The 27,626-nt window shown below is 45.6% G+C and overlaps 1 protein-coding gene across 1 annotated transcript; it reads right to left on the bottom strand.

Moving 5' to 3' along the window:
* On the bottom strand, positions 1-26,164 carry LOC132836207 (gastrula zinc finger protein XlCGF57.1-like). Its single transcript, XM_060855535.1, has 3 exons — positions 26,079-26,164; positions 17,913-18,974; positions 1-3,542 (listed from the first exon to the last, which is right to left on the bottom strand). The coding sequence occupies exons 2-3, from the start codon at positions 18,683-18,685 to the stop codon at positions 2,354-2,356; spliced, it is 1,962 nt and encodes a 653-aa protein (XP_060711518.1). The 5' UTR covers positions 18,686-18,974; positions 26,079-26,164; the 3' UTR covers positions 1-2,353.
* Between the last annotated feature and the right edge of the window lie 1,462 nt (positions 26,165-27,626).

The following is a 27,626-nucleotide window of genomic DNA, read 5'->3' as shown; positions in this document are numbered from 1 at the left end:
TCTGAGACTAGTGACTTTACTTAATATAGGCAGTTTTCAATTTGGAGCTATTTTCTGAAAATTTATTAAACAGAAGTTTGTATATGATATATTAATTAGACAACCACATACGACTGACAGCGCAAATGCTTCACCTGGTCCTGAAGCTGTTCTATCAAATGGTGGATCAGGGATGGTAGTTTTGAAGTGATGGACTGTTTGTTACTGATACTGTGCAGTCTTTGGCAGTAACAATCTTTGTCCCTTCCTTGGGCTGACATCAGGGAACTCCAGGTCTTCTCCCAAGATGGTAGTGGCTTGTTTCTCTGAATCCTTTCTCTCTCCCCAGCTATCCTTGTTCCATATCTTATTTTGAGGGTCAGCCATCAATATTGCGTAAGTCACCTGTTTAAAGCCCATCGACCAATGACCATAAGCAGCTACTCACGATGCTAAGGTGACTGTTGTCCCCTTGCTCATCCCCATTTGGAAGGCAGGTTCCATTCTCTCCATTAGCAAAAATGTATCTTCAAAACTTAGACTCATAATAGTAGAGCAGTGTGGCGCCCAATGAATATTGTGTTGGTGTGTATCGAAGGTTAGTTGCAACTATGACTTAATTTAACCATGTTACAGAGTTATAGCGATGTACACCATAGAAACAAACCTTTTGGACCAACTCGTCCATGTTGACCAGATATCCCAACCTAACAGAGTCCCATTTGCCAGCACGTGACGCATATCACTCTAAACCTTTCCTATTCATATACCCATCCAGATGTCTTTTAAATACTGTACTTGTACCAGCCTTCACCACGTCCTCTGGCAGCTCATTCCATACACATACCACCCTCTGTGTGAAAATGTAGCCCCTTAGGTCTCTTTTAAATCTTTCCCCTCGCACCCTAAACCTATGCCCTCTAGTGCTGGACTCCCCTATTCCAGGGAAAAGACCTTGTCTATTTACCCTCTCCATGCCCGTCATAATTTTATAAATCTCTAAAAGGTCACCCCTCAGCCTCCAATGCTCCAGGAAAAACAGCCACAGCCTGTTCAGCCTCTCCCTATAGCTCAAATTCTCCAATCCTAGCAACTTCCTTGTAAATATTTTCTGAACCCTTTCACGTTTCACAACATCTTTCCAATAGGAAGGAGACCAGAATTCCACGCAATATTCCAAAAGTGGCCTAACCAATGTCCTGTACAGCTGCAACATCACCTCCCAACTCCTGTACTCAATACTCCGACAATAAAGGAAAGCATACCAAACACCTTCTTCACTACCCTATCTACCTGCGACTCCACTTTCAAGGAGCTTTGAACCGCACTCCAAGGTCTCTTTGTTCAGCAACACTCCCTAGGATCTTACCATTAAGTATACAAGTCCTGCTCTAATTTGCTTTTCCAAAATGCAGCACCTCACATATAAATTAAACTCCATTTGCCATTTCTCAGCCCATTGGCCCAGCTGATCAAGATCCCATTGCAATCTAAGGTAACCCACTATCCACAACACCTCCAATTTTAGTGCCATCTGCAAACTCTATACCTCCTATGTTCACATCCAAATCTTTTATATAAATGACGATAAGTAGTGGACCCAGCACCAATCCTTGTGGCATTCCACTGGTCATAGGGCTCCAGTCTGAAATGCAAACCTCCACCACCACCCTCTGTCTTCTACCTTTGAACCAGTTCTGTATCCAAATAGCTAGTTCTCCCTGTATTCCATGAGATCTAATCCTGCTAAACAGTCTCCCATGGGGAACCTTGTTGAACGCCTTTCTGAAGTTCATATGGATCACGTCCACCGCTATGCCCTCATCAATCCTCTTCATTACTTTTTCAAAGTCTCATGTTACAGAAGAAATTCTAAATATTTTAAAGGGGACCCCAATTTCCAAACACACATCCTCCTACACAGATGCACAATGACCGGCATACAGGCGGATAGCCCTTACAACACAACCAGGCATCTCCAAAACACACACAGGTTTACCACTGCCAGAACTCTGAACTCCATTTGCGGTCCCAGACTTCACAAACCCACCCAATCTGCTCTCATAACTCCAAACTATTAAGTCTCACGATTCTTTCAGCTCTCGCCCACCCACCCTGCTCTTGAACTGTCGAAGAACCATGTTCACTGCTTGCTTCACTATTTTCCCAGTCCCTCCCCTGCTCTCACCCTTGGTTCAAGACTTCAAAACTGATCGCCCAAGCTGCGTGGACAAAATGGAAAATCAAGGCAAATGGAGGGAGGAGCTAAGTGAGAGAAAGGTTCAGGGCTCAGGCAAGGAGGAACATTAGCAGTAATTCTGTCCAGTGGCTGGTGAAAGTGAGGAAGTGATGTTAAGCAGCTGACTGGACGATCTCAATGACTGATCTGCAGTTTATTCGCCGAAACAGTCTCCAATGAACACAGTTCAGTTCGGAATGGATTAACAATGAAATCCAACATGGGGAGCTGCTTGTGAATTTCCAAGTGTGTCAGCAGATGGGATGACCGAGTGAATCCCTTTCCACACACAGAGCAGGTGAAAGGCTTCTCCCCAGTGTGAATATACTGGTGTTCGATGAGTTGCGATGATCGCCTGAAGCCAGCAGCACAGTGCGAGCACCTGAATGGCCTCTCCTCCGTGTGAATACGTTGGTGTATCAGCAGGTGGGAAGACTGGGTGAATCCTTTCCCACACTCTGTGCAAGTGAATGGTCTCTCCCCGTTGTGAACGCGCTGGTGTCTCAGCAGGTTACACGACTGGGTGAATCCTTTCCCACACTGAGGGCAGGTGAACGGCCTCTCCCTGGTGTGCACTCGCTGGTGTACACGGAGTTGAGACGGTCCTGTGAAGCCAGACCCGCAGTGAGAGCACCTGAACAGTTTCTCATCGGTGTGAACTTGCTGGTGTGACTGAAGGTTGGACGACTGAGTAAACCCCTTCCCACATTCGGAGCAGGTGAATGGTCTCTCCCCGGTGTGGACCCGCTGGTGTCTCAGTAGGTCGGATGAAGTCATGAATCCCTTCCCACACACAGGGCAGGTGAATGGTCTCTCTCCAGTGTGAACCCGCTGGTGTACAGTGAGATCGGATGATTGTCTGAATCCAGTCCCACATTCAGAGCACCTGAATGGTCGCTCATCAGTGTGCACCCGTTGGTGGGACATCAGGTCACCAGAATGTTTGAAGCACTTCCCACATTCCAGGCATTGAAAAGGTCTCTGATCGGTGTGAACACGTTGATGCTTCAGCAGGTGGGCAAGCTGAGTGAATCCCTTCCCACATTTGGGGCAGGCGAATGGCCTCTCTCCGGTGTGAACACGCCGGTGTTTCTGCAGGGAGGAGGAATCACGGAATCCCTTCCTGCATTCCGAGCAGGTGAACGGCCTCTCCCCGGTGTGACTGCGTCGATGTGTTTCCAGTTTAGATGGGTAATCAAAGCCCTTCTCACAATCTCCACATTTCCATGGTTTCTCTTCACTGCTTTCCATATCCAAAGGCCAACGACATTCAGGTCCTGATGAGGCAAGCCGCTCCATCAGAGAATGCGCTTTGAATCGCCCACTTTAAATTCTTTCCTGTAAAATTGATTTAAAACAGGAGAAAACAGAGCAACAAATAACTCACCGAGGCTGTGAACTGGAGCTGAATGAACCTGGGCTTATACCCTTCTATGCCGGAAACGTCGATTCTCCTGCTCCTTTGATGCTGCCTGACCTACTGCGCTTTTCCAGCAACACATTTTTAAGCTCTGATCTCCAGCATCTGCAGCCCTCACATTCTCCTAGCTGAATGAACCCGGTCATTTGTGGAGTTGGCATGACGATAAAGTGACCATGAATCAGCCTATAAATCTAGTGCAGATTCGGGCCTAGTCTTTACAGCGCCCTTAGCTTCCAGAGGCAGTGGTGGAGGGGGATATGGTGACCGATAAGCTGCAGGAACATGGCGAGAATCTTCGATGTGGATCCTGCTGACATTACAACTTCAAAAAGATGAGAAAGGCTCTGGATTGGTGAGTACTGGTACCTGACAGGTAACCCTTTCTTATCGTACAGAGTTAGAGCAGTGAGATCACTGTTAGTTAACTTTAGCGATGGAGTCGGATGTCTAATAGTTCTCGTCTAAGGCATTAATTTTAAGTTTAAGAGATGTCAGGAGAGGCCAACTGACCGGAATGTGTTGCTTGTCTGATGTGATGCTGCCAGTGTCCTAGGTGATCATACGTGCAGGATGTGCTCCCAGCTGCAGAAGCTGAAGCCCTGGGTCTCACCAAATGGAGACACTGGGTGTATCCACAAGGAAAGAACTTTCCAGAAAGAACAGGCAGGTAGTTCAGGAGTCCCCCGGGGCTCCTCTCACTAACCAATATTCCAGTTTCAAAGCCTCTGACACCATAGGCAGCTCAACTATATGGGGTGGGGGGAGAAAGAAAGAGCTACCGTGACAGGGGAGTCTTTAATAGGGGAACAGACAAGTGTACCTGCAGACAAGGATGTGGCTCCAGGAAGATGCGTTGCCTCCCTTGGTGCCAGGGTCAGGGATGTCACTGAATGGCCTGTCGGGCATCCTGAAAGGGGAGGGTGGAGGGTGAGAAGTCATGGTACACTTTGGTACCATAACATGGGCAAAGTGGGGAAATGAGGTCTTGCATCAAGAACTCAGAGCTAGGCAGAAAATTAAAAATCAAGACCTCAATGGTCATAATCTCCGGATTACTCCCTTGTGCTAGCAGTATAGAAAGAGGTAAATAGGACAGATGAATGCGTAGCTCAACAGTTGGTGCAAGAGGGAGAGTCTTAGGTTCCTGGATCACTGGAATGTTTCTGGGGAAGGTGGGACATGCACAAACTGGACTTCAGTCTGCATCTGAATCAACAGCCTTGCAGGTAGGTTTGCTCGTGCTGTTGGGAGGAATTCACCTCCTCGAGACTGGCACGAGGAGGGGATACAGAATCAATGAAACAGAGACACACAATAAAGGAAGCAAATCACAAGGAGTTCAGCTATGCTAAGTGTCAAAAGAGTATGGCAAGGAAGATGGTCTATGTTAATGTAGTGTAGCTGGAAGTGTAATGGATGGACAAGTCAATGGCATGGATTGGCACATGGAAGTACGATGTTGCAATCACAGAATCATGGCTGAGGGAAGGGCAGGACTGGCACTTCAACATTCCAGGGAATAGGATCTTTCGGTGAGACAGAGGAGGGTGTAAAAAGGGTGGTGGAGTATCATAATTGATTAAGGAGTCAGTTACTGCAATAAGGAGAGATGCTATCTTGGAAGTGTCCTCAAACGAGGTTCTGAAGGTAGAACTTAGGAATGTTAAGGGAGCAGCCACTTTACTAGGAAGTGCATTATAGGTCTCCGAAGAATCAGCAGGAAATAACGGAGCAAATATGCAGATTGTTCATAGGGGTGCATAAGAGTAATAATCATAATTATACTAGGGGATTTCAATTTTCCCAACATCCTGTATCCTCACTTGCCACTGGAGACATCCTGGAGGAATAACTAACATTGTTCCTCTGTTCACGAACAGCAAAAGGGATAATCCAGGAAACTACAGACGAGTGAGTCCCACATCAGTGGTTAGGAAGCTATCAGAGAAAATCATTGGGATAGGATTTACACGTATTTGGAAAAGGATGGCCTAATTCGGGACAGTTGGCATGCATGGCTGTGTGGGGGACAGGTCATGTCTTACTAACGTGGCTGAATTTTGTTTTGAGGTGGTGCTGAAGATGATCAATGAGGGTAGGGCAGTGGATGCTGTGTGCATGAATCTTAGTGGGGCTTTCAACAAGTTCCCTCATGGTAGGCTCATCCAGAAGTTTAAGACGCATGGGATCCATGGTAACTTGGACATGTGCATTCAGAATTGGCTTTCCTACAGAAGGCAGAGGGTTGTGGTAGAAAGGTGTTTTGCTGGTTATAGACAATAGACAATAGGTGCAGGAGCAGGCCATTCAGCCCTTCGAGCCTGCACTGTCATTCAATATGATCATGGCTGATCGTTCCTAATCAGTATCCGTTTCCTGCCTTATCTCCATAACCCTTGATTCCACTATCTTTGAGAGCTCTATCCAACTCTTTCTTAAATGAATCCAGAGACTGGGCCTCCACTGCCCTCTGGGGCAGAGCATTCCACACAGCCACCACTCTCTGGGTGAAGAAGTTTCTCCTCATCTCTGTCCTAAATGGTCTACCCCGTATTTGTAAGCTGTGTCCTCTGGTTCGGCACTCACCCATCAGCGGAAACATGTTTCCTGCTGCCAGAGTGTCCAATCCTTTCATAATCTTATATGTCTCAATCAGATCCCCTCTCAGTCTTCTAAACTCAAGGATATACAAGTCCAGTCGCTTCAGTCTTTCAGTGTAAGGTAATCCCTCCATTCCAGGAATTGACCTCGTGAACCTACGTTGCACTCCCTCAATAGCCAGAATGTCTTTCCTCAAATTTGGAGACCAGAACTGCACACAGTACTTCAGGTGTGGTCTCACCAGGGCCCTGTACAGCTGCAGAAGCACCTCTTTGCTTCTATACTCAATCCCTCTTGTTATGAAGGCCAGCATGCTATTAGCCTTCCTCACTACCTGCTGTACCTGCATGCTGGCCTTCATTGACTGGTGTACAAGAATACCCAGATCTCTCTGTACTGCCCCTTTACCTAAATTACCCTGGTTGAGTGTCCATGACTGCTGATCTTCTGCAGGGAACCAGACTTGAACCAAACCTCTGCTATTTGCGATATACATCAATGACTTGGATGAAAAAGTAGATGGGTTAGTTAGTAAGTTTGCAGACAACACAAAGATCGGTGGAGTTGTGGATAGCTGTAGAAAGTTGTCAAAGGATACAGATCAACAGGATATAGATCATTTGCAGATATGGGTGGAGAAGTGGCAGATGGAGTTTAATCTGGGTACGTGAGAGTTGCTGCACTTTGGGAGATCAAATGTTAAGGAAGAGTATTGGGTTAATGGCAGGACCCTGAACAACACAGGGATCTTGGGGTTCAAGTCCATAGCTCCCTGAAGTGGCAACACAAGTAGATAGGGTGGTAAAGCAGGGGCATATAGCATGCTTGCCTTTATTAGTCAGGGAATTAAGTACATGAGTCAGGATGCCATGTTGCAGCTTTATAAGATTTTGGTTAGGCTACACTTAAGAGTATTGCATTCAATTCTGGTTGCCGCATTACAGGAAGGCTGTGGAGATTTTGGAGAGGGCGCAGAAGAGGTTTACCAGGCTGCTGCCCCTGTTTAAAGGGTATGAGTTATAAAGGAGAAGCTAGAAAAACCCGGGTGGTTTCCTCTGGAGTGGCAGAGGCTGAGGGGAGACTTGATGCAAGCCTATAAAATTATCAGATGCATAGATATGGTTGACAGTCAATCTTTTTCACAGAGCTGAAATGTCTGATACTCGGGGGCATGCATTTAAGGTGGAATGGGGAAATTTCAAAAAGAGATGTGAGGATTAAAAAACACTGTGGTGGGAGTCTGGAACACCAGGGGTGGTGGTGGAGGCAAATATGACAGGGGCATTTAAGGAACTTTTAGATTTTGCAAGGAATGGAAGGATATGGATCCAGGGCATGTGGAAGGGATTAGCTTAATTTGGCGTCATATTTGGCACAACATTGTGGGCCACAGGGCCAGCTCCTGCGCTGTACATAACATAAACATAGGTTCAACATAAACTGGGAAAGTCACAGTGTTAATGGTTCACAGGAGGCCGATTTTGTGAAATGGATTCAGGGGAGTTTTTTGTATCAATATGTAGAAGGCCCAAATAAAAGGAAGGCGCAGTGCTGGATCTGGTTATGGTGAAAAAAAGCAGGGAAAATGTTTGATGTGGCAGTGGCAAATATATTTTAGCAATCATGAGCACAACATGATGTGGCTCCAATTTGTTCTGGACAAGGATAAAAGATGGCCTGCTAAAGATAGCTTTGAACTGAGGGAATGGATATTTTATCAAAATAAAGCAGGACGCGGCCACAGTTGACTGGGAACAGCTCTTTGTGGGTAAGTCTCCCGCAGAGCAGTGGAAGGCATTCAAAAAGGAGTGGGCGAGGGGGTACAGAACCTGCATGGAGCCTTTAGAGGGAGATGTAGGAGCATTAAGTTCAGAGACCCCCAAATGTCTCGGACAATTCAGGACGGGGTGAGGAAAACGAGAAAGGCTATTAAAAAAATCCAAAGGGACAACTCAGCTGCAGCCCTAGAGCAGCACGGGAAAAGGGACTGTGAGCAACTTGTGCAGTATAATGCCGGAAACATGGAGGCGCTATCATTTGTCTATTAAAAATAGACAAATCCCCTGATCCGGGTGAATTCTATCCCAGGCTGTTGTGGGAGCTGAGGCAGGAAACTGAAGGGTTTTTGATGGAAATTTGTAATTCCTCTCTGGCCAGAGGATGGAGGATGATGAATGTGGGGCTGCACTTTTCAAAAAGGATGGTAGAAATGAACCAGGAAATTACAGTCCGGAGTGTCTCCTGTCAATTGTAGGCATTATATTGGAGAAAATTCTTAAGCAGTGAATTAATACCCACTTGAAAGGCATGGGTTAATTAGTGATAGTTAGGGTGCCTTTGTCAGAGAGGAAGGTCCTGTCTCACAAATTTGATCGATTTCTTGAAAACATGATCAGGTGTACGATCGAGAACTTCAATCGATGCAGTTTATATGGATTTCAGCAGAGCTTTTGACAAGGTCCCACATGGGAAACTGATTGAGAAGGTTAAAGCACATGGAATTGAGGGAAACATAGTGAAATGGATCCGAAACTGGCTAAGTAATAGGTTCACAAGGGGTCATGGTAGAATGCTGATTGAGTGACTGGAGGCCGGTGTCCAGCGGTGTACCACAAGATTCAGTACTGGGACCCTTACTGTTTGTTATATACATAAATGATATCGGTGGAAGCGTGGAGGGAATGGTAAGCAAATTTGCAGTCTACACCAAGATTGGTCGACACTTATCAGCGGAGAAAATGGTTGTAGGTTAAAGGAAGATATTGATGGGTTAGTCAGAAGCGCATATGGTATTCAACCCCAGTAAGTGCAAGGTGATGCACTCTGGAAGAAACAATAAGGTGAAGGAGTATTTAATGAATGGGAGAGCACTGGGTCGCTTAGAGGAACAGAGGGATCTTGGGGTAATTATTCACAGATCCCCGAAGTCAGCAAAGCATGCGAAAGGGATAGTTACGGTGGCGTATGGGATACTTGCTTTCATTAGTTGTGGCACAGAGTATAAGAGCATAGAAGTAATGTTGGAGATGTACAGAGCTGTGAATACACAGCTGGAGTACTGTGTGCAGTTCTGCTGAAGGACAACAACTGGAAGAGTATGTTGGCCTTTTGCAAAACCCTGTTGGGGGCCACAAGAGGATTGCTCCAGTTCCAGTCTCCATGCTGGCCCTTGAAAGAATGCAGATGAGATTTACCAGAATGGTTCTACAATAAACATCTGAGGAGGAGGAGAATCGAACGTTTTGGGCATCAGCCCGCTTATGCCCGAAATGTTGATCCTCCTGGTCCTCCGATGCTGCCTGACCTGCTGCGTTTTTCCAGCACTATGCTCTCGACTCTGATCGCCAGCATTTGCAGTCCTCACTTTCTCCTGGTTCTACAATAAGGGAATTTAGTCAAATGGTTGGTTTGGAGAAGCTTAGAGTTGAAGCAAAGAACTTGAGGGAAGATTTGATTGAGGTGTAAAAGGTGTCGACAGGTTTAGAAAAGGTATACAAAAGGAAACATTGTTTCAATTAGCTGAAGGTACATGTGCCAAAAAAAACTTTTGAAAAAGTTATACAGGGAAGCACACACTTTATTTATGCAGTGATTTCTAATATCCAGGACCGTGGTGAGTGAAAGTGATCAATGATTTATAAAAGCTAATCAGGGTAGGCACTCGAATGTGTATTGCTTCACAGAGAGCCAGACTGAACTTGATGGACTGCATGCAGCATGTGTCACACTGACTCAATGATCAGTGTTAAACCTTTCCTCATAATCCATTCTCTGCAGTCCAGGTATCCTTCATAGAATTGGAGAATCCTTACAGTTTTAGAGCAGGCCATTTGGCCAATCATGTACACTGACCCTCCAAAGAGGATTTCACCCAGTTCAAGCCCCCTTCTCTATCCCTGTAACCCTGCCTCTCCCATGGCTAACTAATCTAGCCTGCATATCCCTGGATATGTGGGCAATTTAGCATGGCCAATTAACCTAACCCATACATCTTTGGTCAAATCATTCAGATAAATCTATTCCACACTCCAGCAAGGACCCAGAACTGAACACAGACTCCAGGTCGAACTAGGTATTTGAATATTTTGGTGCCTGTCCAATCAGATACAGTCCCTTGTTCATAGTGGCAAATCACTGATAGATGTAGTTTGTCACTGAAAGAGTGAGGTGATGCACTTTGGAAGATGTGTCAAGATAAAGGAGTCACTGAATAGCAGGACACCAGAAAGCTCAAAAGGAGGGTGGTAGTCCAGACTAACAGGACAGTTACGACAGCATACAGGACATTTACCATTTTTAGTCACAGCATAGATTATCACAGCAGGGAGATTATGTTAGGCCATAGCTGGAATACTATGTGCAGTTCTTGTCTCCTCATTACAGGGAGGATGTCAGTGTACTGGAGATTCAGATTCACCAAGACATGACCTGGGATGGGCACTTCTGCAATCAAGACAGGCTAGATAAACTTGGGTAGCTTTCTTTGAAGCAAAGAAGATTGGGGCGGGGTGGGAACCTGATTAAGGTGTATAAGATGAGGGCCACAGACAGAATACATAGAAAGCAGCTATTCTCCTTAGTTGAAGAGTCAATAGCATAATGTTAATGTTAAAGGTGAATGGCAGGAGGTCTGGAGAGGGTTTGAGGGGGAACTCCGTGAATATGCTGGGAATTTTGAATGTATTGCCTGGGAGGGTAGTTAAGATGGAAGTAACTGAAGAGCAACAATCAACATTTGTGATTTTTCCAGCACCACACTTTTATCGACTCTGACTTCTCCAGCATCTGCAGTCCTCACTATCTCCTAGTTAGGATGGGAAACCTTACAAACTTTTTACAAAAATACACAAGTACTTGAAAATGCAATAACAGTTAAGGGTATGGGCCAAGTGCTGGAAAGTGGGATTAGTGTAGATAGGTCGGCAGGACTCGATGGGCTGAAGGGCCTCTAACGTGCTGTATGATTCCATAAGTTGAACAAACCTTTCACGTTCCACATTCAAATAATCAGATCCTGACGAATTGCCTGAACCTTGGCTTGACTTGCAAATCCTCCTGTATTTACAATCTGTGAAAGGAGTTCATAAAATAAAATTATGTCAATCGTGACAAAATAAGATAGAAGATACAATTCTCCAGCTTCTGCTTTCTCTGTGCAGATCCTCCACCCAGGCCTTGAGGGTATAGGAGCGCATGCGCTCTCCTGCTTGCTGCCTCATAACCACAGCTACCGCGCATGCGTCCTATTGAATATTTACCCCCAATAAAAATGGCGGTTTAGAACAGAAGGGTCAGCGCTGCTGGAACCCCGCAGCTCACAGCCACGTCCTCCGGATTTGAGAAAGGGGCCTTCTAATTTGTATCTACGCACAGCTATAAGTTGTTCACGGTCAACTGAACGGCTCCATTCCTTTCCTGGCGAAGTTTTAATATCACTTATCCATCACGGCCCTTCCATTTCAGGAGCAACACAACCTTTGCGGCCGCGACAACGCTGCGCCTGCGCGACGCCGGCTGCGGTGATCACGTGCCAGACACGTCCCTCCTCTGATTGTCCGTGGACGTCCGGTCCCCTGATCCTAATTGGCCCAGAGCTTCCGTCAATCACCCGACCATTCACCAGTCTGGCCTTTGCAATGAGAGAAGGTGGAAGGTGCAAATGCAGCGGCCGCAACATCCCAAATGTCAACTTTGACGGGGTGACATATTCAAGGAAACATTTAGGTAATGATTCTCATTTAGCGAGCCTTTGCGGCCACGGTGGGCTCCTTCTGTAATTCTGTGAAAGCTGAGCCTCCTCTTTGTACACCATAGAATCCCCAGAGTGTGGAAACAGGCCATTTGGCCCAACAAGCCCACACCGACCCTCCAAAGAGTAACCCACCCAAACCCATTCCCCTACCCTATTATTCTTCATTTATACTGATTTATGCACCTAACCTACACATCCCTGAACACTCTTGGCAATTTAGAATGGCCAATTCACCGAAGCTGCACATCTTTGGATTGTAGGGGAAAACTAGGAGCATCTGGAGGAAACCCGCGCAGACACAGGGAGAATGTGCAAACTCCACAAAGACAGTCATCTGAGGCTGGAATCGAACCTGGGTCCCTGGCCCTGTAAGGCAGCAGTGCTAACCACTGAGTCACTCTATGTTTACTTATAGATCACAGAGTGGTAAGCACAGAAACAGACCCTTCAGTTCAACTCATCCATGCTGATAAGATATTCTATCCTAATCTAGTCCCATTTGCCAGCTCTTGGCCCATATTCCTCCAAGCACATATCCATCCAGATGCTTTTAAATGTTATAATTGAATCAGTCTCCACCACTTCCTCTGGCAACCCATACCATACACACACCATCCTGTGTGAAAAAGTTGCACCTTGGGTCCCTTTTAAATCTTTTCCCCTCTCACCCTAAACCTATACCCTCTAATTCTGAATTCCACCCCCCCAACCAGGGAAAAGTCCTGGTCTATTTACTCAATCCACGTCCTTCATGATTTTATAATCCTCCAAGGTCACCCCTCAGCCTCAGATGCTCCAGCCTATTCAATCTCTCCCTATGCTCAAATCCTCCAACCCTAGCGACATCCTTGTAAATCTTTTCTGAACCCTTTCAAGTTTCACAACATCCTTCCGATCGGAAGGAGACCAGAATTGCACACAATATTCCAAAATTGGCCTAACCACTGTACTGTACAGCTACAACATGACCTCCATACTCCGATACTCAATGCTCTGACTAATAAAGGAAAGCACAACAATTGCCTTCTTCACTATCCTGTCTACCTAACACTCCACTTTCAAGGAGCTATGAACCTGCACTCGAAGGTCTCAAAAAGCAAACACCAGGTTATAGTTCAACGGGTTTATTTGAAATTGCAAGCTTTCAGAGCTCTGCTCCTTCCTCAGGTATGGTATGATAGGGAAACATAAGACACAATATTGATAAGCAAAAAGTTAACAATTTTAAAAGTTGAATCCTTTAATCATTAGGAAGCAGACTGCTGATTAAAATGCAAAATTAAAGCTTTAAAACAAAACAGAAGATGCTGGAATCCAAAGTAGACAAGCAGGGAGCTGGAGGAACACAGCAAGCCAGGCAGCATCAGGAGGTGGAGAAGTCGACATTTTGGGTATAATCCTTCTTCAGGAGGTGGGGATAGGGGGAGCATTCCTGAAGAAATGTCAACTTCTCCATCTCCTGATGCTGCCCGGCTTGCTGTGTTCCTCCAACCTCCTGCTTGATTAAAATGCAAAATGCAAATTACTTTCAAGTCTTTGTCCACAGATAATTAAAGGTTTTATCAATATCCAATAGGTGGTACCTCAGGTTAGAGAATGCATTTTAGGTGTGAGGTCCTGCTTTAATTCTGTCTATGTTTTAAGCGGAGGTCCATTTTTTTTGACAGAAAAGAATCTTGAATGAAATAATCCCTCCCATTGTTTATGTGTGAGAGTGAGCAAGAGAGTGTAAGGGAGAGACAGACAGAGAGGGAGGGAGGCAGAGATTTTGTGTGTGTGTGTGTGTGTGTGTGTGTGTGTGTGTGTCTATTACTTGGTGTCATTTGATTTTTGACTCTGCCCATCCAGGTCCAACCCTGACATCTCCACCTTATGTCTGTTCAATACTTCATTGGCCAGAACGTCAGATAATAAACATTAGGATTAGAATTGGGCCATTCAGCCCATTGAGTCTGCTCCACCAATGTGAACATGGCTGATCAGATAATCGTCAACTCTATTTTCCTGCCCTTTCCCTGTAACCCTAGATTCCCCTTCTGATCTACCTCAGCATTAAATATACACAAGGAATCCATACCACAGTTCTCTGTGGCAAGGAGGTTTAAAGACTCAACCCTCAGAAGAAATTCTTCATCTGAATCTTAAATTAGCACTCTTTTATTCTGAGACTATGCCTTCTGGTCGTACATCCTCCCATCAGGTGAAACATCATCTTGGCAATTACTCTGTGTGGGAGAATGGAGAGATTCGTGGCAGCCATTTTGTCACATATTAAGAGCCTGGAAACCATTTTGAATCCCATCTTCATGACTGACTGCTAAAATCTTGTGCTTCCCATGCCCAGCTAAGATGGTTGGCCTTGCCACTGTACTGATACCTTTGCATGGACCTATTGTCTACTAACATCTGCTTGTCAGCTACTAACTGACACCGTCCAGACATTACATGACTGAAGCTAATGACTGAGCAAGATGCCATCTTGCTCATTATCCTGCAATTAACAGTTTGCCAATTGCTAAACTATTGTAACCTATATAATCACGCGATTCTTTGTATCTTGGAGTGACTTGCAGCCTTCAATCACCTTGTCTCTCCCCATGAACTCTCAAATAAACCTGTCAATACTCAAGGCTTGTGTGACGTGATATTTCTAAATTGGACCACTAGGAGCGAGTCACCCACTGCTCAATTTACTGCCATCCCCAACACTGTCAAGCTCCCGAGGAATCCTGTGTTTTAACGACATCATCTTCCTTCTAAATTCCAACAGGTCTAATCTTTGCTCTTAAGACAATCCCCTCTGCATTGGGGATCATGCTAGTGAATCTTCTCTGAACTGCTTCTAATTAAATAATATATTTCTTTAGATAAGAGGACCAAAACTACTCTCAGTACTTCAGACGTGGTCTCACCAGCATAGTGTACAGGTGCAGTAAGGCTTTCCTTCTCATACACTCTTAAATGGTTCAAGATCATTCACGACTGCTCAGTTACTGAACCAGTCCATGTTCAAATGCAATAGCATCTGGCTGATGAGTGGCAAGTAAAATTCGCAGCACACAAAAGCAAGATAATGATCATCTGAAATGAGAGACAATCGAACCAATGCGCCATGACATCACTGAATCTTCCACTATCAATATCTTAGGGGTTGCCAATGACCAGAAACCCGACTGGAATCACTGCAAAACACAGTGGCTACAAGAGCAAGTCAGAGGCTGGGAATACTGCAGCAAATAACTCACATTATGACTCCCCAGAGCTTGTCCACCAACTACAAGACAGGAGTGTGATGGAATACTCTCCACTTGTTTAGATGGGTGCAGATCCAACAACACTCAAAGAAACTTGACACCATCCTGTACAAAGCAGCACCCTTGATTCACACCAAATCCATTCCCTCCACCACTGACACTCAGAAACAGCAGCACTATCTACAAGATGCACTTAATGGTAAGGTGCTGGGGGGTGTTGCTGAACAAAGAGACCTTGGAGTGCAGTTTCATAGCTCTTTGAAAGTAGAGTCACAGGTAGATAGAATAGAGAAGGCGGCATTTGGTATGCTTTCCTTTATTGGTCAGAGCACTGAGTATAGGAGTTGGGAGGTCATGTTGCGGCTGTATAGGACACCGGTTAGGCCACTTTTGGAGTATTGTGTGCAATTCTGGTCTCTTTCCTCTGAGAAGGATGTTGTGAAACTTGAAAGGGTTCAGAAAAGATTTACAAGGATGTTGCCAGGGTTGGAGGATTTGAGCTATTTGAATAGGCTGGGGCTGTTTTCCCTGGAGCAGAGGTTGAGGGGTGACCTTATTGAGGTTTATAAAATCATGAGGGGCATGGATAGGATAAGTATACAAGGTCTTTTCCCTGGGCTGGGGGAGTCCAGAACTAGAGGACATAGGTTTAGGGTGAGAGGGGAAAGATATAAAAGGGACCTAAGGAGCAACGTTTTCATGCAGAGAGTGGTGTGTGTATGGAATGAGCTGCAAGAGAAAGTGGTGGAGGCTAGTACAGTTGTAACATTTAAAAGGCATTTGGATGAGTATCTGAATAGGAAGGATTTAAGAGGGATGTGGGCCAAGGGCTGGAAAATGGGACTAGATTAGGTTAGGATATCTGGTCAGCATAGACGAGTTGGACTGAAGGGTCTGTTTCTGTGCTGTACATCTCTATGACTCTATACACTGCAAAAATTTACGAAGATCCTTCGATAGCACCTTCCAAACCCACACACATTTCCACCTGAAAGAACAGGGCATCAGATACATGGGAAAACAAGCACCTGCAAATTCCTCTTCTAGCCACTCCCCATCCTGACTTGAAACATATCACCATTCCTTCATTGTTTCTGAGTCAAAATCCTGGAATTCCCTCTCTGTTGTCCACGTGGTGTAGGTTGACCAAGTGGCTAAAGAAGACAGCTCACCATCACCTTCAAGGGCAACTGAGTGGACACAATAAATGATGGCCAGCCACTTATCACCTTTTCCCTCACCTTCATCCACCTATCGCATTCTCAGTTACCTTCCCCCAAGCCCCACCCCTCCCATTTATCTCTCAGCGCCTTTGGCCGACCAGCCAGCCTCATTCCTGATGAAGGGCTTAAGCCCATCAATTTTCCTGCTCCTGGGATGCTGCATGACCTGCTGTGTTTTTCCAGTAACACCTTCTTGACTCTGATCTCCAGCATCTGCAATCCTCGCTTTCTATCCCAGCCAGCAAATCCCATGTTGTATGAATAAATTAAGAAAAACAAAAAAAAAACTCCCCCCCCCCCCCCCCCCCCCCCCCCCCCAACCTTGAAACAAGGGGCCAATGATCCAGGTGCCCTGTACAACCCCACGTGGGTCTCCTTTTCACAGGGCGAGAAGTTCAGAAATGGGGGAGGTTCTGTTCAATTAATTCTGAACCACAAGTAAGCTCCACTGTCCCCATCCATGATCTCTATTTAGAGAAAGGAAATAGAGGCATTGGAGAAGGTGCCACACAGATTCAACAGAATATCAGAACTGAGAGCATTTCACCCTCAGGAGAGGCTTTGCTCTAGTAGAGAGAGGAGTGAAGGGTGACGAGATGGAACATTTCGTGATGATGAAAGGCTTCAATAAACCAATAAGATTTCATTTAAAAAAAACTCTTAACCTAGCAAGTGGTGAGAATATGGCACTTGCTACCACGAGTGCTTGAGTTGAACAGCATGGATTCGGGATGTAAGTTTGTTCGCTGAGCTGGAAGGTTCAGTTTCAGACGTTTCGTCACCATACTAGGTAACATCATCAGTGAGCCTCCGGTGAAGCACTGGTGTTAGTGGCCAGCGTTCTATTCGCGTGTTTGGGTTTTCTTGTGTTAAATACCAGTACTTCACCGGAGGCTCACTGGTGTTACCCAGTGTGGTGACAAAACGTTGGAAAACAAACCTTCCAGCTGAGCGAGCAAACCTACATCCCAAACCTCAACCTGAGCTACAAATCATCTCAAACTCACATGGATTCTTTTAGAGGGAAATGGATACATTCATAAGGGAGATAGTATTAGAAGGGTATGTTGTTGGGGAGTATGATAAGGGGAGGGTGGGGACTGTCATGGACCAATTCAGCCAATTGGCTTGGTCCTGTGCTATCGACTCTATGAGGCAGATGCAAATGTATTTATTTGCCTGTGGTGATAGGAAAACACCATGAACTATCCAGGATAAAACAGACCTACATTGTCCGGTTTTTGCAGATCAGTTCAATGGAAAGGTGCCGTCCAAGCTCAGACAGCATCAGGCTACTGGAAACCAAGTGGACAGCTCAGCAACACCAGCAGAAAGACACCCTCCAACCAGAGGCCCGACTTCACCCACTGTCAGAGCGAACATCATTCAGCACTGGATGTAATTAACAGCAGCAATGACAGCAGAATCTGACCCCTGTAACTACTTGTGACCTCGCTGGTGTATCTCCAGGTTGGAGGAATCAGTGAACCTCTGCCCACACACACAGCAGGTAAATGGTCTCTGTTTGGTGTGAACCCGCTGATGCGTCTGCAAGTGGGATAACTGAGTGAATCCCTTCCCACACTCCAAGCAGACAAATGGCCTCTCCCCGGTGTGAACTCGCTGGTGTTTCTGCAGATTGGATGAGTCACTGAATCCCTTCCCGCACACAGAGCAAGTGAACGGCCTCTCCCTGGTGTGAACCCGCTGGTGGGTCAGCAGGTGGGAGGACTGAGTGAAACCCTTCCTGCACTCTGAACAAATGAACGGTCTCTCCCGAGTGTGAACCCTCTGGTGCGTCAGCAGGTGAGATAACTGCGTGAACGCCTTCCCACACTCAGAGCAAGGGAACGGTTTGTCCCCAGCATGGACCTGTTGGTGTTTCAGCAGGTTGGATGACTGAGTGAATCCTCTCCCACACTCCGAGCAAGTGAAAGGTTTCTCCCGGGTGTGAACTCGCTGGTGGGTCAGCAGCTTGGATAGCAAAGTGAATTCCTTTCCACACTCGGAGCAGTTGAATGGCCTCTCCCCTGTGTGAAGTCGCTGATGTTTCTGCAGGTTGGATGAATCAGTGAAGCCCTTGCCACACAAGGAGCAGGTGAATGGTCTCTCCCCAGTGTGGCTGCGACAATGAATCTCCAGCTTAGATGGGGATCTGAATCCTTTCCCACAGTCCGCACATTTCCATGGCCGCTCCATATGGAGGTTCTCCATGTGCCCTTTCAGGTTGAATGACCAGTCAGAGCCTTGTCCATGAGGTAGAACACATGTGCAGTCTCTCCCCGTTATGAACAGTAAGAAATGTTTCTACTCTCTTTCCACTGTCAGTTCACCCTCATGCGTATGCCTTGGTGCCTTTCCATTCTGTCTGATGTTCAAAACCTTTGACAGCAAACAGAACTGATGACATTTCACTCGATTCCATGCCAATGAGTTTCGAGACTCAATTAATTGATTGACTGGGTCAGGTCTTTGAGATTTCCAATCCTCTCCATTTAGCATTCTGGAAAACACATTTACAAAAAATCACTGTCAGTACAGGATAGAAATTCTGCCAAAACGTTGAATTGTTCAGAACATTTCATAATCCACAAGCTGAACATCTCCATCACACTCCACTGTAGACACGCTCCCCATTCCCCTGAAGGCGGTGATTCATGCTAACCCCCGCTCACTGCTTCATGTCCCGGTCACAGGAAAAAGTTGCTGACCCTAAATATCAACCTTCACATAAATGTAGATTCACTGATTTGGCAAAAAAAAGGATCTCGGGAATATTTTTATTTCAGCTGGATGTGCTCATGGTATGAAAATCACCACTGGGACGGTCAAGGAAACAGAGCCAATCAACAATTTCAAACTGACATTTAGATGGGCGCTTGAAAGAAATAAACTTGCAGGATCACAGGGATTTAGACAAAGTCTCATGGATTCAAATGTGCCAAATGGCTGGAAATATATAATGGAGTTAATTTCATAAGACTAGAAATAATTAGACATTAAGATCAGAGAGCCACAAATAACATATTGAATATTAGATTAAATTAGATTAGATTCCCTACAGTGTGGAAACAGGCCCTTCGGCCCAACGCGTCCACAGCAACTCTCCGAAGAGTAACCCATCTACACCCATTACCCTCTGACTAATGCACCTAACACTATGGGCAATTTAGCATGGCTAATTCACCTGACCTGCACATCTTTGGACTGTGGGAGGAAACCGGAGCACCTGGAGGAAACCCACGTAGACACGGGAGAATGTGCAACCTCCACACAGACAGTCACCCGAGGCTGGGATCAAACCCAGGTCCCTGGTGCTGTGAGGCAACTGTGCTAACCACTGAACCACCGTGCTGCCCAATGAATACCATATTGCATAATAACAATGCACATCTTCGTCCTATACTAATTTACCATCCACTTAAATATCAGCCACCTCCTGGACAAATCACCCCTTTAATTACGAATATTAGGAAAGAGGCTAACTTTTCTCTTGCTTGGACTATAATATGGTGTTGTGTGATTTTTATCTTGGGATATAGTAATAGGTAATGAGGCAGGCTTAATAAATAACCTTAGGGGAAAAGATCTCTAAGAAGATTGCGATTGTAAAATGATTGAAAATTAAGTTCTGTTTGACAGTGAGAAACTTAGGTCAATGACAACTGTCCTTAATTTAATTGAAGGGAATTGTGAAGAAATGAGTTAGATGCAGTAGTCAATTGTAACGTAATGACCGTAAGCAAGCAATGACTGACATTAAAACTCTCGGTAAAAACAAAAAGAGGAAAGATTCCAAGAGAGGGAGAATTCAACCATGGCTAAACCAAGGAAATTAAGGAGAATATTCAAATTGAAAGTAAAAAAGTGTATATGGAGACAAAACATCAGTGATAGCCCCGAAAACTGGGATAAAATCAGAAACCAGCAAAGGAGGACTGAGAAGATGATAAAAAATGAGAAAATAAACTACGAGGGCAAACTAGCGAGAAATATAAAAACTGACAAGACCTTTAAATATGCTGAAAATGTGTTGCTGGAAAAGCATAGCAGGTCAGGCAGCATCCAAGGAACAGGAAATTTGACATTTCGGGCATCAGCCCTTCATCAGGATATGAATATTCAGCAGAATATAAGTACCATCACAATCACCAGTGAAGTAGTATTAGACAAACTGATAGGGCTAATGGTGAATCATCCCCTGACTTGCATCCCAGGATCCTAATAGCGGTAGCTAGGAGTAACGGATGCATTGGACCAAAAATCCTCGGACATTGGAGAAATACCAGAGGACTGGAAAATTCCCAACGTGACACTCCTATTCAAAAGCAAGAAAGGGAAAAAGCAGGCAAATGTAGGAGGATTATCCTAACCTCTATTGTCATCAAAGTGTTGGAATCATTTATTTAGAGAGTAAAAGCACAACAACAGGAAAATCATAATCTAATCAGAGTCAGCCTGGCTTTGTGAAATGGAAATGGTGTCTGACTAATTTATTACAGTTTTTCAAGAGTCTTAGCCAGAGTCAATAAAGGGGAACCAAGTCCAATGATCCAGACCAATACAGGAAATCCAGATAAGACCTCTGCAAAGCCATCAGGAATGCCAAGAGACAGTATTGGACCAAGGTGAAAGCATGGACTGCAGATGCTGGAGATTAGAGTCGAGTGTGTGGTGCTGGAAAGCACAGCAGGTCAGGCAGCATCTGAGGAGCAGGAGAATCGACATTTCGAGCAAAAGCCCTTCATCAGGAATGATGCTGGGAGCCTCGGGGGTGGAGAGAGATAAATGGGGAGGGGGGGTGGTGGACCTGGGAGGGGGTTAAGGCAGCCAAGAGTGGGATTGTTCGATGGAGGTGGGGGTAAGATCGGAGAAGAGGCTGGAGCGGATAGGTGGGATGGAAGATGGACAGGTCATGAGAGCGGTGCTGAGCTGGAAGTTTGGAACTGGGATAATGTGGGGGGAGGGGGAATGAGGAAACTGGTGAAATCCACATTGATGCCATGGGGTTGGAGGGTCACAAGGCAGAAGATGAGGCATTCTTCCAGGCGTCGGGTGGTAAGGGAGTGGTGGTGGAGGAGGCCCAGGATCTGCATGTCCTCAGCAGAGTGGGAGGGGGAGTTGAAATGTTTGGCCACGGGGCTGTGGGATTGATTGGTGCGGGTGTCTTGGAGATGTTTTCTGAAGCGTTCTGCGAGCAGGCGTCCAGTCTCCCCAATGTAGAGGAGACTGCATCAGGAACAATAGATACAGTAAATGACATTGGTGGATGTGCAGGTGAAACTTTAATGGATGTGGAAGGCTCCTTTGAGGCCTTGGATGGAGGTGAGGGGGGAGGTGTGGGAGCAGGTTTTGCAATTCCTGCGGTGGCAGGGGAAGGTGCTAAGAGGGGATGTGGGTTGTTGGTGAGTTGCGATGGGAATGGTTTTTACAGAAAGCAGGTAGGTGTGGGGAGGGAATTATATCTCTGGTGGTGGGGTCCGTTTGTAGGTGGCAGAAATGGCAGATGATGATGATGCAATGTATATGGAGGTTGGTGGGGGGGGGGGGGGGAGGCGAGGACCAGAGGGGTTCTGTTCTTGTTGCGTTTGGAGGGGTGGTGTTCAAGGGCGGAGGTGCGGGAAGTGGAAGAGATGCGCTGGAGGGCATCATTAACCACGTGGGAGGGGAAATTGCAGTCTTTAAAGGAGGAGGCAATTTAGTGTTTTCTGTGGTGGAACAGGTCCTCCTGGGAGCAGATGTGGCGGAGGTGGAGGAATTGGGAATACGAGATAGCATTTTTACAGTAGTCAGGGTGGGAGGAGGTATAATCCAGCTCTCTGTGGGAGTCGGTGGGTCGGTAGAAAATGTCAATGTTGAGGCGGTCACCATTGACGGAGATGGAGAAGTCCAGGAAGGGGAGGGAGGTGTCGGAGATGCTCCAGATGAATTTAAGGTCGGGGTGGAAAGTGTTGGTGAAGCTGATGAATTGTTCAACCTCCAACTGGAGAACTGGACCAAGTTAGAGGCCCAAACCTACCATACAGACTCCCGGCATCTATGGCAATGCCTAAACAACAGTATGGGATACAAAATGAAGCATGGAAGGTAGCAGACAAAGACACATCCCTCCCTGATGTGCTCAATGCTTTCTATGCTCGGTTTCAGCAGAATGCCATCAGCGCGGTGATGCCTGCCTCAACAGTACCGGACACAGCTGTTCCCTCCGGCACCAGACATCAGGTCGGTCTTCCTGGGAATCAACCCAAGGAAAGGGACAGGCCTCAACGGACTCCCCAGCCGAGCATTCAGATCCTGTGTGGACCAGCCGGTAGAGGTATTCACCGACATCTTCAACCTCCCTCCTACAAGCCGAAGTCCCCGCTTGCTTCAAGAAGACCACCATCATCCCCGTACCCAGGAAAGCACATGCAACGTGCCTTAATGACCACTGGCCAGTGACTCTGACCTCAATAATCATGAAGTATCTCGAGAGGCTGGTCACGGCCCACATCAACTCCAGTCTCCCAGCCTGTCTCGATCCCCTACAATTTCCTTACTTATGTAACAGGTCCACAGTAGATGCTGTATCCCTTGCCCTATAATCATCCCTGGAACACCTGGACAACAAGGATACCAATGTTAAACACCTGCTCATTGGCTATAGATCTGCCTTCAACACCATTATCTCCTCCAGACTGATCTCAAAGCTCTGTGACTTTGGTCTCGGTTCTGCCCTCTGCAACTTGATCCTCAGCTTTCTGACCCACAGATTGCAATCAGTGAACATGGGTAACTGCACCTCCTCCACAACATTGGAGCGCCCCCCCCCCCCCCACAAAGGATGCATCCTCAGCCCCCTACAGCACTCCCTATATACCCATGACTGTGTTGCCAAATTCTTAACGCACGCTATGTGCGAGTTTGCTGACGACACCATTGTAACAGGGCAGATGTCTAACAATGATAAGTCAAAATACGGAAGGGAGATAGAGAGCTTGTTGACATGGTGCAATGAGAACTACTGCTCTCTCAACATCAGCAAAACTAAAGAAATGATCATTGACTTCAGAAAGAAAAGAGGAAAACATGCCCCCAACACACATCAACAGAATGGAGGTTGAGAGGTAAAGACCTTGGAGAGACAATAACCAAGGACCTGTCCTAGACTTGCCACGTGGATGCAACAGTCAAGAAAGCACAAAGGTTCCTGTTGGGCAGCTCAGGAAATTTGGCACGTCCATAAGAACCCTCAACAACTTCCACAGATGCACCATTGAAAATATACGGTCCGGGTGCATTGTGGCCTGGTACGGCAACTACTCTGCCCCGGACCATAAGAAACTATACAAGGTGATGTGCACAGCCCAGACCATCACAGAAGCCAACCTTCCATCCATGGACTCCATTTACACGGCTCACTGATGCAAAAAGGGTGCCAACATAATCAAGGGTCCACAACACAGTAATAATCTCCTACAACCTCTTCTGTCAGGCAGAAGATACCGAAGCCTGAACACATGCACCAGCAGGTTTAGGAACAGCTTCCTCCTGGCTGATGAATGGACTCTCTATCCTCAAATAATGCTGATCTTGCTGAATTTGACCTTGCCTAGTGCAATGGAACTTGTATGCCTCTAAGTCTTTTTGATTTGTACTTCCTTGCTTACTCTGATCTGCCTGTATTGATCAGAAACAAATCTTTTCACTATTCTTGGGTACACCTGACACCAAATCAATCAGTTAGGAGAAAGTGAGGACTGCAGGTGCTGGGGATCAGAGCTTAAAAATGTGTTGCTGGAAAAGCGCAGCAGGTCAGGCAGCACCAAAGGAGCAGGAGAATCGACATTTCGGGCATAATGAAGAAGGGCTTATGCCCGAAACGTCGATTCTCCTGCTCCTTTGGTGCTACCTGACCTGCTGCGCTTTTCCAGCAACACATTTTTAAGACCAAATCAATCAGTAGCTATATTGTATTGGGACTTCCAGAAGGTGCTTGATAGAGCACTTCACAAGCGGTTAAGTCATAAAAAAAACCCAAAAGAACTGCGGATACTGGAAATCAGAAACAAAAACAGAAATTGCTGTGAAAACTCAGCAGATCTGTGGAAAGAAAGCACAGTTAAAGTTTTTGGTCCAGTTCTTCAGTCACTGAACCGGAAATATTTCTCTCCACAGATGATGCCAGACTGCAGAGTTTTACTAGCAATTTATATTTTCGTTCGTAACATAAGGGCCCATGGTGTGGAGGCAATATATTGGCATGAATAGAGAATTAGTTAACAGGCAACAAATAGCAAATAGGGTTAAGGAATTTTTTTTAGGTGATCTGTGGCCAGTGAGGTTCCACAGGGTTCAGTGCTGGGACTGCAACTGTTTACAATATAAATTAATGACTTGGAGAAAGGAAGTGAATATATTGTGGCTAAACTTGCAGATGACACAAAATCATCCAGAAAGGGCGAATGTAAAAGTAATACAAATGATTTACAGAGAGCTATTGATTGGTTAAAACTAAGTGGGGAAAAATTTGGGATATGGATTATAATGTGGGAAAATGTGAAGTTGTTCATTTTGGAAGGGAACGCAAAAGAACAACACTATTTAGATGGTGAAGACCTACAGAAAACAACAACACAAATGGACTTGGAGGGACTTATGCATGAAACAAAGCACCCACAAATGTACAGCCGGTAATTATGAAGGCTAACGGAATGATGTCCCTTATTTGAATGGAAATCTTGCAACTGTACAAGGTGCTGGTGAGATCACACCTCGAAAACAGAGAGCAGTTTTTGTTCCCTTATTGAAGAAAAAATAATTTTAAATTGCAGGCGGTCCAGACAAGGTTCACTAGGATGATTCCCAATGAGGAGGAATTTTCTTATGAGTAAAGGTTGAACAAGTTGGGACTTGAGTCTGTGGAGTTTAGAAGAATGAGAGGCAAGACATTTACGAGACTGAAGATTTTGACAGGTTAATGCTGAAACGATGTTTCACCTCTGGTCTAAGACCTGAGTGTATAGTCTCAGAATTAATGGCTGCCAATTTAAGATTGAGATGAGGAGGAATTTCTTCTCTCAGCAGGTTGAGTATCTTTGGAGCTCTTTGCCACAGAGGCCACTGTTTTGTGTATATTTAGGACTGAGATACATTCTTGAACAGTAGGGGAAATCCTGATTCTATTTCTTACAGTATTACTAAATTCACCAAGGTTCTTTGAACAGCACCTTCCAAATTCACAGCCACTTTTACTTAGAAGGGCAAGGACAGCAATTACATAGGAACAACACCACTTCCAAGTCACTTACAACCCTGAATCGGGAAATTATCATCATTCCTTCCCTGTTGCTTGGTTAAATTTCAGGAACTTGCTCTGTATCTGTATTGTGAATCTACTTACACCAAATGGAGTGCAGGGTTTGAAAAAAGCAGCTCACCACCACCTTCTCAACGGTTAGTCAATAAGTGGAGGTCCAGCCAGTGACATCCCATGGGCCAACCCCTTCCAGAGTCTGCACTCTCCTCAGATTCCACTTAAGTTTACCATCAGTTCCTGCAGGTCAACAATTTAAGCTCCGAATCTGAAAATAAACGGAAATGAGGAAAAAGAAAATGTTTTGCTCACAGATGTTGGCCGGAGGAGAAGGTTTCACTCAATCTTCGTTCAGACAGAACAGAAACACTTTAACTGGGCTGGAAAGAGCAGCTTCAGAAGCTCAAACTGTAACATCCGCATTCAGACAATGGGGAAGCTCTGATTGGGTGGAGGACCAGCCTTCTTCCGGTCCTCCAGCACAGTCCATTGGTCAATCTCCCGCCATCCACAAAGGAGGATGAACTTTCTTCTGCACATGCGTACTTCTTTCGCCTATGCGTATGCGCATTCGTTTACAAGGTCCATTGAGTGGATTCCCTGACGAAAGGGCTTATGGGAATTGCGGAGTCCATTACGGGAACTGAACCCAGTCTCTGCTTCCAGAGGTGATGAACAGCAGTTACGAGGATGGATTGAAGCAGTTGGGGCTATTCTCCTGAGAGACAGAAGGCAAGAGAGCTACTAAAGGTGAAATATCTCCACAGACACCAGTATTCTATCAACAAATCACCCTTTATTTACGTGTTCAGCGTGCTTGACACTGTTCTGCCTCCCCCAGACCCAACTCTCAGATCCTGACACTCTCATACTTAGCTGTTAGCTAGGGCTCCCGGATTGGACCGAGTTAACAGCCCCAATCAGGGAACTCATTTACTAGGAAATGCACATGGATAATCTAGTTACAATCATTGTATCCCTCCCCCTCTAAGTCCACAAACGTGGTGTTATTCTTATTCTTGTCACCTCTCCGAGACATTTTTGCACCTGGATCCGGTTCCTCTGACTCAGCCTCAACAGTGTGTACTGGACCATAGCCTACCTCTTGTGCCCAGAGTGAACAAGGTAACAATGTAACACTTGGTTGAAACCAATAGTACAGCTGTATTGCTATGGAGCATAAAAACAAACTCAAATTTAACCAATCAGTTTCAATTATACCCCAAGATACCACAATCCAATCAAATTTGAATTTGGTATTTTGATAATATTAAAATCATTGAAGTGATCCAAATCATCCTGTCAGCATAGGTGCCCATTCTACAAATTGAGTAAAAAGTGAGGTCTGCAGATGCTGGAGATCAGAGCTGAAAATGTGTTGCTGGTTAAAGCGCAGCAGGTCAGGCAGCATCCAAGGAACAGGAAATTCGACGTTTCGGGCATAAGCCCTTCATCATCTTGATGAAGGGCTTATGCCCGAAACATCGAATTTCCTGTTCCTTGGATGCTGCCTGACCTGCTGCGCTTTAACCAGCAACACATTTTCAGCTCATTCTACAAATTGGACTGGTTTGATGATCTCTTTGCTTTCCACCCTCCTGATTTCTGCCTCTACTTTTGTATGGAAAGCAAATGGCATTGGGCAGGCCTTGCAGAATCATGGAAATGCTTCCTGGCTTACATGTAAGGTGTCCTTGGCTCCAACGATAGTCCTGTGATGATACTATGGGTTTCAGAGGTGTATTTTGTCCTGTTTTCTTTTGAAGAGCTGTCTGTTTGAATCTAATAACCTAAAGAGTAAAAGTTTTTTTCTGCGGTTGGAACAAAGAAAGAAGCCTGAATGGGTGGGGTCAAACTCCC

The sequence above is a fragment of the Hemiscyllium ocellatum genome, chromosome 46 (genome assembly GCF_020745735.1).
Source record: "Hemiscyllium ocellatum isolate sHemOce1 chromosome 46, sHemOce1.pat.X.cur, whole genome shotgun sequence".
NCBI classification, from domain to species: domain Eukaryota; kingdom Metazoa; phylum Chordata; class Chondrichthyes; order Orectolobiformes; family Hemiscylliidae; genus Hemiscyllium; species Hemiscyllium ocellatum.
The sequence above is the reverse complement of the archived record's forward strand: the minus strand, read 5'-3'. Positions and strand labels throughout refer to the sequence as shown.